The 16,357-nt window shown below is 38.0% G+C and overlaps 2 protein-coding genes across 4 annotated transcripts in view; both read left to right on the top strand.

Moving 5' to 3' along the window:
- Window positions 1-9,809, top strand: part of PTPRR (protein tyrosine phosphatase receptor type R) — a 282,554-nt gene extending 272,745 nt beyond the window's left edge. For all 3 annotated transcript variants that reach the window (XM_004053566.5, XM_055357042.2, XM_055357043.1), the window contains one exon: window positions 8,605-9,809. In XM_004053566.5, the coding sequence (XP_004053614.2) occupies window positions 8,605-8,698 (94 nt within the window). In that variant the 3' untranslated portion in view covers window positions 8,699-9,809. The remainder of the gene's footprint in view (window positions 1-8,604) is intronic.
- A 643-nt stretch (window positions 9,810-10,452) lies between these two features.
- Window positions 10,453-16,357, top strand: part of PTPRB (protein tyrosine phosphatase receptor type B) — a 121,015-nt gene continuing 115,110 nt past the window's right edge. Inside the window, exons 1-2 of the mRNA XM_004053562.5 lie at window positions 10,453-10,542; window positions 11,815-12,210. Of these exons, the coding sequence (XP_004053610.3) occupies window positions 10,488-10,542; window positions 11,815-12,210 (451 nt within the window). The 5' untranslated portion in view covers window positions 10,453-10,487. The remainder of the gene's footprint in view (window positions 10,543-11,814; window positions 12,211-16,357) is intronic.

Here is a 16,357-nt window from a genome sequence, read left to right as displayed (position 1 = left end):
CTTATTAATATCTGAATATGATAAGTACAATGAACTTTCTGTTGGCCAGCATTGTTGCAAAAGGGATATTTTGCTCAATCACATTTTCCTATTAACAGGAGATTACCGTAAATGTATAGGTCAATTTTTTAAAATTATAGTTGAAAAAAGATCCATAACATTAGTACTAAACTGAACATAGTATAATCATTTTTTATTACTTAGAAAGCCCTTCCATATAATACTTAAATCTTCTAATCTCAAATATCACTAAATTGTTCAACTATACCACCTAGTTAAAAATACCAATTGCTATAAAGCTAAGCCAACCAGCTTTGCTGCATGTAGCTCTTGCTAAAAGAGATTCATTTAGGCTTGGGTATGTCAAGGTTCTACAGTTTGAGATAGTGACAGAAGGTCATTTACACATTTAGCATGAGAGATGCAGTGTCTCAGTTTATTACTATAGATGATGTTTATATTTTAACATCAGACAGTGCTTCACATGCATATAGATATTACAGAAGTATGACTAAAGATCAATTCGTGACTATCAGAAGACATCTAAGCAGGCAGGAAAGGAACATATTCCATTGCAGATTGACCTCAGATAACTTTTTCCTCATCGTTTTCCTTTTAATCCCATTGGCAACTGGACACTGGAAGAATTTTAAAACAGAACCTGGGAAGTGAAACATATAAAATAATATCTTATTCCAAGGCCTTTTTTTTCCTCTTTTTTTTCTTCCTGAGTAGCAGGAAATTATCTGTCGAATCCTTCTTTTTAAGAGTCAAGGATGGAATTTGTAGTTGCCTGTACATCCTTACCTTAGAGGGCTTAAACTGGAATGACATCCAAAGGCCTCACTTGTGGCTTCCCACACAGGATAAAAAGATGCTTCCAATGTGCGTCATATCATTGTTTAAATGTTTTGATTAGTCACTCAGTTCGATGATTTTCTTTTTTTTTTTTAACTACAGCCATCTCAGAAGAATATATATGCCATCAATTTCCAAGGCTAATATATGTCCCCAACATATTTTTTGTTTCCAAAACCTGGTTGAAATAATTTCAAAACTAAAGTTTCTGCTTGTTGGTCTAAGGTTTATCAACTGTAACCTTACATTTATCCATATTTCTCTGCATTCCCAAATAATCACAAAGATTCCTCTAATTAATGAACTTCAAAGATCTCATTTGAAGATCAGGAATTCAACATTTTGATTTGCTTATTTTAAGGACACTTGGAGATAAAGCCCTAGAAATTGGTGTGGATTTACTTGACATTATAATTCCTGAGATCATAACAAGAGGTCTACTTTGTAAAACATATTATGCTGACTGAATCTTCCAAGTGGCTGCCAGGACATTTTCCTTCTTCCTAGCTTGGAGTTAATTAGGTGTTAACTTGAGTGTTCAGAGGAAAACGGCTAATTTTCAGAGGAAAAAAAATGGAACTCAAAATATGTTAGACTCATCAATTGAATTATCATTTGATATATGCTGATTTTTATGACCTACAAATACTTTAGAACACATCTATTTTGGAGAAGGTGTCTGTGTTCAAAATACCTGGTCAGAATTGGCCAAATTTACATTTAAGTTCTCCCTCCTTCATATGACATCTGTGTAAAGACATGGGAAATCCTCTGTCCAAGGGGCCAGACACACCTTACAGCTGACCCCGGCTAAGCACAGCAGACAGTAGCCTCACTTGACTCACGCCCAAGCTCTTGGAACTTTACCCAGGAGGCACATTAACGTCCACACCTTTTGTTCTAAATTTACTGTACCAAACTTTACCAAAAGAATTCCAGACTTGAAAATAATAAAAAGCAAAGGAGCATAAGTTTCATTGTTAGCCCAGAAGTGAGTCATCACTGCAGAATTTCTTCTGTCTACTGATTAGACCGGATACGGGCTGGGCGGTACGACAGGAAAGGCTGTTGCTCTCTGTATGTGTGAGTGAATAGTCACAAAAGGTCAAAATTTTAACATGTTAAAAGCCAAATCTCTCTCCTGGGCATCTGGAGAGGTTTTTTTCAAAACACCCTCCCAGTAGCAAAGGGAAAAAGACTACATTTTTTTTTCCCTTTCTAACCTGAGTTTACCCCCAGCTGACACAGCTACGTGCTGTTCTGCACGGAGACTGAGACGACACTGATCTTTGTATTTGGCAGGGCTAATGTGATATGAGATTATCTGACATTTATAGGAGGGTAGTATATCTGAATCCTCTCTGGCCTGGCCAAACACAGCGTTCATAGTCTGTGGGCACAAAGAAATCCAAGCCACGTGGCTAACACCACTTTTGCAATAAAGGGAATGACTTTCTTCCACAGCATGGAATGGGGCATCATTAGGATGAACAAATAATTTATCATCCGAACCAAGGTACTTCTGAGAGTGAAAGGTGACCCAATTGATAATGACACCAGGACAACACCAATGAACCACAACTCTTCCAAACATGGTTACCCTAGGTGTCGTATTAACTAAGAATAAGAAAAATAATACACAGCATTTATTTAGTACTCACTGAAGGGCAGTTACTGTGCCAAGCATTTTGTGGATTCTCTCATTCAAACCTTGTAAAACTTGAAGCCTTATTAGATAAATACCTAAATACCTTATTCGCCAGGCCAGTGGTTTTCAAACTTCTTTGTGAACAATGGAAAACTTTTTGCAGGCAGAATCTTCCACAGAACACCAACACAGAAAACCAATAAAAAACACAACTTCCCTGGTCAAAGCTGGGATTGGCATCTAGTCCTAATGACCCATCCTCCTCCTCTGCCCTGCCCAGGGTCCTCAGGCACCTTTGTAGAACCCTGGGCTTCTGGGGATTCTGTGAATAGCCTTCAGCCAGACATTGATATGCCCTGATTCATTTAATCCTCACAACCCGATGACGTTTGTCATTTATGTCATTTTACAAGTGAGAAAAGCCAGGTTGGGAAGGACTAAATGACTTGTCTAAAATCATTTAGCTAAGTAAGTTAAAAAACAAGCATTCAAACCTGAATCTGTCAGACTCCAAGCCTACTATTTTCATCATCTGCCTCCACTGTGCCTGTCTTCTAGGCTGGTCAATATTTAGAAAGATATTTGGAACTTAATGGGCAAACTAATGTCCTCTGCCAGATTTGCTCTTGGTTCTCCAGGGTCTTTGGGGGCCTCACTCCAGAGCCTCCTAACCAGTCCTGTTTGACCAGATGGTACCAAAGAGTAACAATAACAATAATAATAGTTGACATTTATGGTATTGATATGTGCTTGGCTATGTGCTAAACATGTTAAGTGATTGTTCCATTTATTTCTCACAACAATGCTATAAAGTAGGAACTATTGTTTTTATTGTCGCATCATTTGCAGATGAAAAAACTGAGCACTGCAGAGATTATGTAGTTGGGTAAAATATCTAGTAAGTGGTGGAGACAGAATTTGTCTTGACAACAGTATATGCTGTCTTTTTCCCTCTTAACACACTCTGGTCTCCCCAGTAATGAACTTGGCACCATTCTCTCAGCTAGCTGGGTTCCCTTGACATTTTTATTTGACCTTACTCTTTTTTGGTAAACTAACTCCTGCTCAGCAGTAGGTATTTTCACTTAATGTATTATACCTCCTGGGAAAACAAACGTGTACTGGAAAAGAAATATCTGACGCACAATAAAATTTTAAAGAGTTTATTTAGTAAGAAGCCAGTCATACATTGGGAAACACCAGACCAAATGAGGTTTAGTGTTCCAATGACAAAACGCCAGAGGCAAGTATTTATTGGGAAAGTACAGAAACAAACAATTTATTTGGTTGGTTTGCAATTACATAATTGCCTTTTTTCAGGTACTGTATTGGAAAGTCCTTACTGACATAACAATATGTGAGTTGGATGCTTATGATTGGCTGGGGTTATGTTTTAGTTCTAACATAAGCATTTATCAGATATGAACCTGAGTTAAGTTTCACTTCTGTTTGCAATTTAAGGTGCATGCATATTGGTGCACACCTGTAGTCCCAGCTACTTGGGAGGCTAAGGACATCACTTGACCTGGGAGGTTGAGGCTGCAGTGAGCCATGATCCAGCCAGGATGACACAGTGAGACCCTGCCCCAAAAAGAAAAAGAAAAACAAAGTAAGAAAAAGAGTACCCTTGTTTCTCACCTCCCAGAACCACTTTGTATTGGGAACTTTATATCAGTAATATAGATCCAGATTTTAGCAAATCCGTGAAACCTATCTGATCTAAGAGCTTCCTGAAGTCAAGTCAGAGCTCTCCTGAGGATGAATAACTATAGAGCTCTCTTGAGAGTTCCATAGTTAACCAAGCTTTATACATTTATTCCATAAATATATTTTGTATACAGACACTGTACTAGCTTCTTAGGTGTTTCTTTTTTTTGCTATGACCAGCCTATCTAAAAAACTGCATTTGCCAGGCATGGTGGCTCATGCCTGTAATCCCAGCACTTTGGGAGGCTGAGGTGGATGGATTGCCTGAGCCTAGGAGTTCAAGACCAGCTTGGGCAACATGGCAAAACCCAATCTCTCTCTCTTAAAAAAAAAAAAAAAAAAAAACACACACACACACACAGAAAAAATTAGCTCAGTATGGTGGCATGCACCTGTCATCCCAGCTACTTGGGAGGCTGAGGTGGGAGAATCACCTGAGCCTGGGAGGCCAAGGCTGCAGTGAGCTGTGATTGCATGACTATACTCCAGCCTGGACAACAAAGCAAGACCCCATATCAAAACTAAGAAGAAAGAAGACTCTGTTGACATTTCTAAGAATGGATTACCTGTTGTAGAGCAAATGCTATCCTCTGGCCTCAACCTCCTGTGTAGTTGGGACCACAGGCATACACCACCATGTCCAGCTAATTTTTCTTTTAAATTGTAGACAGGGTCTAACTATGTTACCCAGGCTGGTCTCGAGCTCCTGGGCTCAAGTGATCCTCCCACTTTGGGCTCAAGTGATCCATCCAGCACTCCCAAAGTGCTGGGGTTATAGGCATGAGCCACTGCATCCAGCCAACAGACTATTCTATATATCAATATATGCAATAGGACATTTATTTAATATTTTCAAAGATGATTATGATGAGTTCCTGAATTTGAACCAGCCTCCAGTGAATGCATCCTGGAATACCTTTTGCTTTCTTTTAGCCTAGAGTTTATCTGTTTTCACATGACATGAAAATAGCATGACCTGGGTAATTCATTTGACAAGTATTTACCTAGGACTCGTAAGTGCTTTTTATTGTTACAAGTATAAGAAGACCATGCCAATATGCTTGTAGGTCTTTAAAGGACCTACAACCTAGTTGGAAATAATTATAGAATGGGATTAGATAGTATATATCATGATATCAACTTACTCGTATTAAAGACCCTACTTTGTCTCTTTTTCTATTTTTTAATAATGCCTTAGATAAAAAGATGTAAGGGATCCTTGTTAAATACCTGGGAGACACAATGCTGGGAGTGAGAAATGGAAGACTAATATATTGACGATAGATAGTGATCCAGTAAACAAGAGCATTGTGCTGAAACTAACAAGTTGAAATTAACAAGAATAAATAGAAAGCCTTGCATTTAGTTTCAAAAATCCAGTAGCATAATTACAGGATGGGAGAAAGCTATAATGTCCACATTCAAAAAAAGTCTTGTTGACTTTTTATTTAATCTACACTGTCAGTTAGTGTCTTAAAATACTACCGAGCACCAGGCACCATGTAGGCACTGGGGGACCTCACCACCTGATGCACCTGCAAACACAGATCTATTGGTCTCTAACGTGCAGCTGAAGGAGAAAATAAGCCTGCTTCATAGATCTCATCAGGAGGAGACACAACACTCTAAGAAGGTCATATTTGATAAAATAGCCTGTAGAAGAGGGAGACTAGAGTGGTGAGTGACAGAAAAACCAGGCTGTACAGAAATATTGAGTGACCACAGGATGTTTAGTCTAAAGAAGAAAAGATTATAGGACTTTGATGGCTGTTTTCCAGCCTTTGGAGAGCTGTTGTGTGACTACAGGGGAGCCTTAAGACTTCTTTTGGGTTATTTCAGTTGGACCAATGCGGTGAAAGTTAGAAAGGAAAGATTCATGTTGATGTCTTAAAAGTTTTCCTGCCAACCTTGGAAAAGGCTGCCTCTAAAATTGCAAGATTTCTAAAAAAGCTATATTGTCAGTGACTAGAATGGATGATCTCTAAGAATTCCTCTGATGCCAGTTTTTTTCATTTTTATTTTCCAAATTAAGTGGGAGGTAAGAGAACTTTTCATATACTTTCCTGAAGCCTTCAGACCTGCAAGAATTTTGCCAGCCCACAATTAATGAGTATGCTTCTCCATCTTCCCCACTTTCAATGGCTAAAACAACCTTGATTTAGTGAACAGAATGTCATAGTAAATATACTCCAACCATTAAATTACACCACTGACCCACTTACGGTGAAACAGTTATTAAATTCTAAACTGTGTCTCCATTCATTCACCAGTTGGACATGTAAATACCAGTGCTGACCAGAACATACAAGAAGGGGAAAATCTTGCCTCAAAGTGAGGTAAATGGTGAGAGGAAGTTGACAGACCAGATCCCAAGAGGTGGAGCACATAGAAGCTTCCACATACTGTCTGCAGCTCAAGGGGGAGTAATGGTGCCCTGAGCTGTGCAAATGCCAGAGGAAGGGAGGCACCTCTCAGCTCCCTGGAGCTACCCTAATATTTACTGTGGTGGTGTCTCCCAAGCTTCACAGTTCAAGCCAGCATCTTCGGAACGCCTGCTATGATTTTAGGTGAGCCCAGATGTCATCACACAGCTAAGAAGATAAACCATTACCACATTCTCAGCTGGCCATTTCTGTTGTTCACTTCTGACCAAGGAATACTTAGCCCAGAAGGTTGCCTTCAATGCAACAAAATGTACAGTTCTAGGGGGGGAAGACCAATTAAATACTTCTGCCAATAAGTTGCTGTCACCAAAAACTGTGAATTTACCTCTTTATTTTTTGCCAATTACATCATTTTGACATCATGTTAATTTTCCTGGGGAATCACTGTTTAGTTTAAAACAGGGAAGTTTTATTGCTTTAATATTGACATAGATCGACAAATAAACATAGAAGCCCAGTTTTTATTATTACCATTAACTAGAAGTCTTGTTACAGTGAGACAAGATATCTTGTTTTTAAGTTGAAGTGCCTAAATAATCTGAAAGTTATTTTGAATGATACTAACAGCCACTTGGAAAAATCTGGTTAAAACATAGAGTTAAACTAAAAGATAAGATTAGTTGTATGATTGCAGAGTTACAGAGAATTTACAAGACTTTAAATAGTTACCGATAGTGATGATTTTATACAGTCAGCAGGAATAGTAACATATTAATGTCTGGTAACTTTGTCAAGCTAAAAAATCATAATTATAGGACTGGACACCGTGGTTCAAGCCTGTGATTCCATCACTTTGGGAGCCCAAGACAAGAGGATCACTTGAGTCCAGGAGACCAGCCTGGGCAACATAGTGAGGCCTTGTCTCTACAAGAAAAAAAAAAATTTTTAAATTGTCCAGGTGTGGTGGTGCCTGTGGTCCCAGCTACACCAGAGGCTGAGGTGAGAGAATTGCTTGATCCCAGGAAGTTGAGGCTGCACTGAGCTGTGATCATGCCACTGCACAACAGCCTAAGCAATTAAGGAGACGTTTTCTCAAAAACTAAAATTAAAAAAGGATCATAATTATAAAGGGGGAAAATGTGATATAGGTATTATGTATATAAAAACATAATGAGAAGCACCATTATTTCTCATGAAGGCAAGTGCTTTCTATGAATCCATTGACAAGGAGGGTGCTGGGCAGCTAGTGATGATAATGGTGATAACCAAGAGGAAAATGTCAGAGCAGAGCCAATTCCCTTTTTCCAACTCATTTAAGGACCCACCCACTATTGTGTTTAGACACCCAGTACACCAAAAGGCTAAGGTTGCTTCTGTACAACATATTCAAATAAACCATTCCAAGGTAGACTTCGTTTTACTTGTAGAAAGCAACATTTTGCAGATGAGTTTTGTTTGGTTTGTCTCCGTCAATCAATTTTAAGCCAAATGTATAAACCATTTTAACAAGAGATGAATCATGAGGCACCTGAGAAGTAATACAAATACACCAGCTACAGTGAATTTATTTAACCTTCACAGCAGTAGTTACTCTTACTATCCTGCTTTAACAGAGGAAGAAACTAAAGTGCAAGGGGTTTCGAGGAATTTGTCCAGGATCATACAGCTAAGAATTGGCAGAGGAGGGATTTGAACTCACCTTGGCTGGTGCCAAATCCAAGTACTTGATCATTAGGCTGTACCACCTCCCCAGTAATGTTACACAGGTAAAAATTAATCACATGCCTAGTGTGTGCCGGGAACTGTGTTAAGCCCTTTATATACATTAGCATGTTAACTTTGATAGTTGAGACATTTGGACACAGGTAAGAGGGATAACAAAAGAACCACTAGGTCGACTGTTCTATGTGTCTTTGGCATAACACCCTAGCTTGGATGAAATCTCTGTGTTACTTGAAATTACAAGATTTTAGCAAAATCAGTTATTTTATGATTTCTTCCTTGCAGAGGTGGAATGGTGCAAACCAGTGAGCAGTATGAATTTGTGCACCATGCTCTGTGCCTGTATGAGAGCAGACTTTCAGCAGAGACTGTCCAGTGAGTCATTGAAGACTTGTCAGACCATCAGTCTCTTGGGGTGATTAATCAAATTACCCACCCAAGGCTTCTAGAAGGAGCTTCCTGCAATGGAAGGAAGGAGAAGCTCTGAAGCCCATGTATGGCATGGGTTGTGGAAGACTGGGCAACATATTTAAGATTTCCAGCTCCTTGTGTATATGAATGCATTTGTAAGCATCCCCCAAATTATTCTGAAGGTTTTTTGATGATGGAGGTATGATAGGTTTGTCACACAGCCTAAGGCAGATTTTGTTTTGTCTATACTGACTCTATCTGCCACACAGAATGTATGTATGTAATATTCAGTAATAAATGTCATCAGGTGATGACTGGATGAGCTGCTGAAGACATTCGTATTATGTGTTAGATGCTTTAATGTTTGCAAAATCTGTCTTGTGAATGGACTGTCAGCTGTTAAACTGTTCCTGTTTTGAAGTGCTATTACCTTTCTCAGTTACCAGAATCTTGCTGCTAAAGTTGCAAGTGATTGATAATGGATTTTTAACAAAGAAGTCTTTGTTTTTGAAAAACAAAAATCAAAAACAGTAACTATTTTATATGGAAATGTGTCTTGATAATATTACCTATTAAATGTGTATTTATAGTCCCTCCTATCAAACAATTACAGAGCACAATGATTGTCACTGGGTATATATGTATTTACTCTCTATTACTGGGCATAGAGGTGGCTTCTGCTCCAGAACTCTATCCACTGTATTTCCACATCGTGAGTCATTTTACTTTAAAAGGGAAAAACAAATTTGTAGCAACTATGAAGTATCAAGAGTTTTAACTACTTGTCTCTCTTTTGCTAAGAAGGGATTTTTGAATATGCTATCTACCTGGAATCTCTCTCTCAACAAAAGGTATATGCCTTCAGGAATGATATAATCTGTCCCATTTTCGAGGTTCCTTATAAGGACATTTCCATGTATGTCCTTACATTTCTGAAAGCTTTCAATCTTCAAGAGACAAAAAAAATTAAAATAACTACCCTCAGCAAACACTAGCTGTTCTGCTCATATATGAATTTTTAATGCAGCAATGTTGACTTTGTTTCATACTGCCAATAAACTCTTAATACTAAACACTGAGTAAAGCATATTCTTTTTTTTTTTTCTATTTGGAAAGACGCCATCCTCTGTTTGGGGAAGACCAAAGTAGATAATGCGATGGGTTTAATTTTGGTGTCTGCATCTCCCCAGTGAAGATGACGATCTCAAAATGTAATATTGTCATCACTTGGGAGATAATGATCTAGAAGTGCCATCATTATGTGGTTTTCCTCAATAGACTCGCAGCGTATCATTATACAAACAGTACATGTTTATGTCTTAATATCACTTGTCATAGACCCTCATCAATTACATGGCTTATGTTTATTCAGCAGAATCACATCACCTGAAGAGATGTAATGTTTCAGGAACATTCAATTATCTGAGATTTCAATTCCTTTCTTTCTTCTTGAGGTTAAGAAGCAGTCACATGCCAAAGGAAAGGTAGGTGAGGTCTTAACGAGATTTACTCTGCTCTTGAAGGCTGGAATATTTTCTACACTAAAAAAAAAGAGGTAATCATAATCCCTTCTTTCTAAGGAAACAGACAAAAGGACACTGGTGTAAAACTTCCCCAAACAATTCAATAGGAGGAAGTGCTCGTCACTGACTTTTCCCCCCACCATGAAGGCACATTTCCTTCCTAGTCTTTGCTTCTCTTATCTGGGAGAATTTTTTTTTTCCCCAAGCGAAGCATGAACAGTTGCTAAGTGGAAAATGGAGGCTGAATTTTACATGGTGATTCTTACCTGCTTGATCTTCAGGAACTCAGGTGAGTGGGTCTGCCTCAGTGTCCTGAGGCATTTCTTCAAGATCTAGCCAAGGAGTCCCTGGTCTTTGAAGTGTCTGAAATAAGGTAGAAGGGGCCAGGTCTCCATGGCAGTTTAGCCAAAGGCGATGAAAAGCAGGAATAAAAGGAGCCAGCTATGCCCATACTGTTGAGATTTCACTCCAAAAGAAAATAAATGCTCTCCTCTCATCCTCCAAATGCTTCAGGCAGCCCCTGAAATGATACATTTAGAGCAGAGCGTAAAGAACCCCGAGGAAAAGTTTGTATTATTATGTAACAGTCTGTGGCTTTCCCCAAGCCTTTTTCCAACCCGGTTATAGTTTTATTTTCTTTTGTGTTGAAGAAAGAAAATTGAAGGAATATGATTAAAGGGGGTGAGGAAATGTAGTGTGTTTTATTTGGAAGTTGTCATTTGGGAGGGCTGAACATTTTCATGAGCGAGCTGGGCAATTTAAGTAAAACCTCATTGAAAATGGTTTCTGAGCCAGAGTATCTTGCTCTTTAATACTGATGTTTAGCAATTTGTTGTTTAATTTTCTTACACTGGCACATGATGATTTTTAGAAAATCTATTCGTATTTGAGAGAAAACTGTAGATATTGTCATAAAATAGAGAAATGCTCCTCTCCACGACTAAAGGAAATTTAGTTTGTGATAATCAATACTTTCATTGGCTGCAATTAGCTAGGAGGTTGTGCTTGGAGAAGTGGGAAAATTTGTTTTATTTTTTTGATAAATGTATGCAATTTTAAAAAATTGTTATTCAAACTATGAAATTTGTGTATAAATACTGCAATGTGAATTTAAAGACTGGAAAAGGGGGTGCTTTTTTAAGGTAAGGGAGGAAGCTTATATCGAATATGTCAAATGGTTAAAAAGGGAGCTGAGCGTTTCATAACTTCAGCATATCTAACTAATTGGGCTAAAATATACTATACACTTTGGATGGTTTTGTTTCTTTCCAAGCTTCCTTTCATTTTCCAATAAGAGGTGTGTTTTCTTCCCCTAAAGCATGTGAAAATTTAAAAAAAAAAGATGGGGAGTTAAGTGTAACATATTGACATTTTACATCGTCAGCTTTGGAATTTTAAATCACATGTGTTAAATATGAGAATGTTCACTTGAAATGATAGAAATAACAAAATATAAGTAAAACTAGTGATTTTATTTAGCTCATTTGTGGGTGGGTTCTTCCGTTTTCTAACGGGCCTCATAATTTGCTACATAGTGCTTTATGAGCTTTTCATCTTCCAGAAGGGTTTCAGATTGTCCATGTCCAGAAACAACAGTGTCTTTTCAAAAATGAGAAAGTGGTCGTGGGCTCATGCAACAGGACCATCCAGAACCAGCAGTGGATGTGGACTGAGGATGAAAAGCTCCTTCATGTTAAATCTGCACTGTGCTTGGCCATCTCCAACTCCTCTCGCGGCCCCTCCCGCTCAGCCATCTTGGACCTCTGTTCCCAGGCACCCCGATGGACCTGCTATGATCAGGAAGGCTTCCTTGAGGTGGAAAATGCCTCTCTCTTTCTCCAGAAACAAGGCTCCAGAGTAGTGGTCAAGAAGGCCAGGAAATACCTCCATAGCTGGATGAAAATAGATGTCAACAAGGAGGGAAAACTGGTCAATGAAAGCCTCTGTTTAAAAAAAGGTGAGCTATTCCTTTCAGAACAAATCCTGAAAGTCTTTCTACTAAATATCTTGGGGGTTTTGTTTGTTTGTTTGTTTTACATTTAAGGGAAGTCCACATGCCCCAACATATTTCCTATGGAAGATTCATAAGCTAATGGAGGTGGATGGTGACGTGCCCAATGATGGAAAACTTCATGACCCTCATTAAAATAAGCCCAACTTTTTCTATTGCTTTTTCTTCCTTCCCTTCTTGTCTTGCTTCTTTTATTAATTCAACAACTATTTCATGAGCCTCTCTTCTCTGCCAGTTAAGCACTGTTAGATGTAGGAATATGGATGTAGGCATATACACAGCCTATATATGTAATGACTAAAGTCAGTTATCGGGAAATTATTAGATTTTATTGACAGACACTTCTATTTGCTAATTATAATAAATTATTAGAACATCAGAATGGTGCTTGATAAGACTGGAAGATAGTTGTGTTTTTGCAAATCTCTTGTATTGCTGTTTAGGGGTAGATATCTTTTGGAGGTAACACACTTTTGAAATGTTAAGAATCAATGGGCAGCCACAGATTTTTCTAATTTATTGACCATTAATGGATATAACCCAGATAATGGACACATGTAAAAAATATGTTATACACATGTGCAAGCTCCTGGTGCAGGACACAGTTCAGTCCTGAGCTAGGAATTTTTGCTTGTGGAATATATAGGCAGTTTAATCTTCTCTTGAAGTTAATCATGCAATTGTGTATTTACTCTTCTATTAGAGGTTTGCTTTAGAAAGTCATGAAAGATAAAACTGATGAATCACAATATATTAGGCACCAATGAACCTTACAAAGCATGGGAAAAGTTATCAAGAAGTGAAGCGCCTCACTAAGAAGACAAATTTGTCAGGGTTAAGTAAATTGTCCCAGATAAATTAGCAGCAGATCTATGATTAGAGCCTAAGTTTTTTAACTCTTTGTTCAGTGTACACTTTACTATACCAGAGGTTCCCCAATGCTTGACCGCAGACTTGCCCCATGGCTTGCATAAGAATCACCTGGGGTAGAAAAGGGAGGGCTTACTAAAAATACACATTCCCGTAGCTAATGCATCCTGGGCTTAATTCCTAGGTGATGGGTTGATAGGTGCAACAAAGCACCACGGCACACGTTTACCTATGTAACAAATCTGCACACCCTGCACATGTACCCCAAAACTAAAAATAAAAATTTAAAAAAAAATACACATTCCCAGGATTCTTTCCCACCATTTTTTCCTCTACAACCACCTCCAAGGTTCTGTTTCAGGAAATCTGGATTTGTGCATAATACTTGATATTTATTAATCAACAGAAAATTTTGATCCATAATCCAATATGGAGATCAGCATCCACTGTATTGTTAAGTCTTTTCCTTAGGTGTTGATTTTTGAGGCTTATATTAATCTTTCCACCATGGTAATCTTTGGACAATGTTTTCTCACTCATTCATTCTGTAAGTTAAAACAAGCATTTAACTAGATGCCAGTTGAATGTGTTATGCTTTTCTACAATAAGTGGTATGCTTTGCTACAATAAAAGTTGAGAGTTATAGTTTCTGTTCTTATATCATTTCTGCCTATGAGAAAAAAACCTATTCAAAAATTCAACTTTATCAGAAAATATTCAGCATATAGCACCAATTTGTACAATACCTTTCCTGTGGTTCATCTATCAAGGCCTCTCCTAAATAATATAGAAACATTATAACTGTTCCATTTTTACTGTTTTACACAAGAAGAGAGATTCATCCCCAAACCCCAATCAAACCTTACTTAACATAAGATTACTTAGTTGGAACTTTAAAAAAAAAGTAGATATGGACTTAGTGGTGAGTTATTCAAGATAAAAGATAATTCATAGAAAAACTACCTCCTATGACCCTCATACAAATATGTCTAGTAATAGACTTCGAAAATAAGGTAACTAGAATAAGCCATTTGCAATTAACGACTGAACAATGCTATATTCAAAAAATGCCTGATAAAATGTGTTGGGGAAAGAAATTAATTTCTAGAAAAAGCAGAAGTTAAAATTTGCACAATTGTACAGAAACACCCTTATATTTGAGTACACATAAGTATAACACATACTTTTGCTTTAACACAATTATAAGGTAACAGATACATTTTTCTGCTGCATCTTAAATATGCCATTGTGGGGTTTTTTCTTTTTGTTTTTGCTTTTTCTTTGGTTTTTGTTTTTAGAAACAGAGTCTTGCTCTGTTGCCCAGGCAGGAGAGCCATGGTGTGATCATAGCTCAATGTAGCCTCTCCTGGGCTCAAGTGATCCTCCCACCTCAGCCTCCCAAAGTACTGGGATTACAGGCATGAATCACCATGCCCAGCCCTGATAAAAGTTTAAGAATAATACTTGTAGACCTATATCATGAGAGCTCACTGACTTGCTAGAGTAGCTACTGTGAAAAATTAACTGAAATGCATTCATATGTTTGCAATGAGTGATTCCAAATCATTGTTTAAGTTGATAACTAAGTATTATAATCTACAGCAGCACAAATACATGTGTTGTTCATCTATGGGATGTGAATTTTTTTGTGTGTTCTTCCATAAAAGAAAGCAGACCTATGAAGGTAAAAATCTAAGCCACATGTTTCATATTTGTTTCATAAAAGACACATTAATGACTGTATTCAAGTTTCCAGGTAATATTTATTTAACACCTACTATGTGCCAGAGCTTGTGCTAGCACTCAGGTACCCTGTGCTAGTACTAAGGTGCCCTCCACAAGTGATTTTTAACCCAAGCTGCATATTAGACTCACATGGCAGCTTTTAACTAATACTAGAGTATAAAACCTGAGCTTTATCCTCTAAGCTGACTAAATCAGGTATTGTATTTTTAAAGTACTTCCTAGGTGATTCTGATGTGCAGCCAAGGTTGGAAATCATTAAATACATCTTATTCCTTAAAGTAATGGGGAAATCAGATAAGTAAATAAATAGGTAATTACAATAGAATGTAGAGAGAAGAAAGTACTTTCCTTTCCAATGTATGTCCTTGCCAGTATGTCACATTAAGCACTCATTCCTTTTTTTTTTTTTAATTATACTTTAAGTTCTAGGGTACATGTGCACAATGTGCAGGTTTGTTACATGGGTATACATGTGCCATGTTGGTTTGCTGCACTCATCAACTCGTCATTTACACTAGGCATTTCCCCCAGTGCTATCCCTCCCCCAGTCCCCCACCCCCCCGACAGGCCCCAGTGTGTGATGTCTCCTGCCCTGTGTCCAAGTGTTCTCGTTGTTCAATTCCCACCTATGAGTGGTACATGCGGTGTTTGGTTTTCTGTCCTTGTGATAGTTTGCTGAGAATGATGGTTTCCAGCTTCATCCATGTCCCTGCAAAGGACATGAACTCATCATTTTTTATGGCTGCAATAGTATTCCATGGTGTATATGTGCCACATTTTCTTAATCTAGTCTATCATTGATGGACATTTGGGTTGGTTCCAAGTCTTTGCTATTGTGAATAGTGCCACAATAAATATATGCGTGCATGTGTCTTTATAGTAGCATGATTTATAATCCTTTGAGTATATACCCAGTAATGCAATCACTGGGTCAAATGGTATTTCTAGTTCTAGATCCTTGAGGAATCACCACACTGTCTTCCACAATGGTTGAACTAGTTTACACTCCTACCAACAGTGTAAGTGTTCCAATTTCTCCACATCCTCTCCAGCATCTGTTGTTTCCTGACTTTTTAATGATTGCCATTCTAACTGGCATGAGATGGTATCTCATTGTGGTTTTGATTTGCATTTCTCTGATGACCAGTGATGATAAGCATTTTTTCATGTGTCTGTTGGCTGCATAAATGTCTTCTTTTGAGAAGTGTCTGTTCATATCCTTTGCCCACTTTTTGATGGGGTTGTTTGTTTTTTTCTTGTAAATTTGTTGAAGTTCTTTGTAGATTCTGGATATTAGCCCTTTGTCATATAGGTAGATTGCAAAAATTTTCTCCCATTCTGTAGGTTGCCTGTTCACTCTGATGGTAGTTTCTTCTGCTGTGCAGAAGCTCTTTAGTTTAATTAGATCCCATTTGTCTATTTTGGCTTTTGTTGCCATTGCTTTTGGTGTTTTAGTCATGAAGTGTTTGCCCATGCC

The sequence above is a fragment of the Gorilla gorilla genome, chromosome 10, assembly GCF_029281585.2.
Source record: "Gorilla gorilla gorilla isolate KB3781 chromosome 10, NHGRI_mGorGor1-v2.1_pri, whole genome shotgun sequence".
In the NCBI taxonomy this organism is placed as follows: domain Eukaryota; kingdom Metazoa; phylum Chordata; class Mammalia; order Primates; family Hominidae; genus Gorilla; species Gorilla gorilla.
Note: the sequence above shows the minus strand (reverse complement) of the source record. Positions and strands in the feature narration are given on the sequence as shown.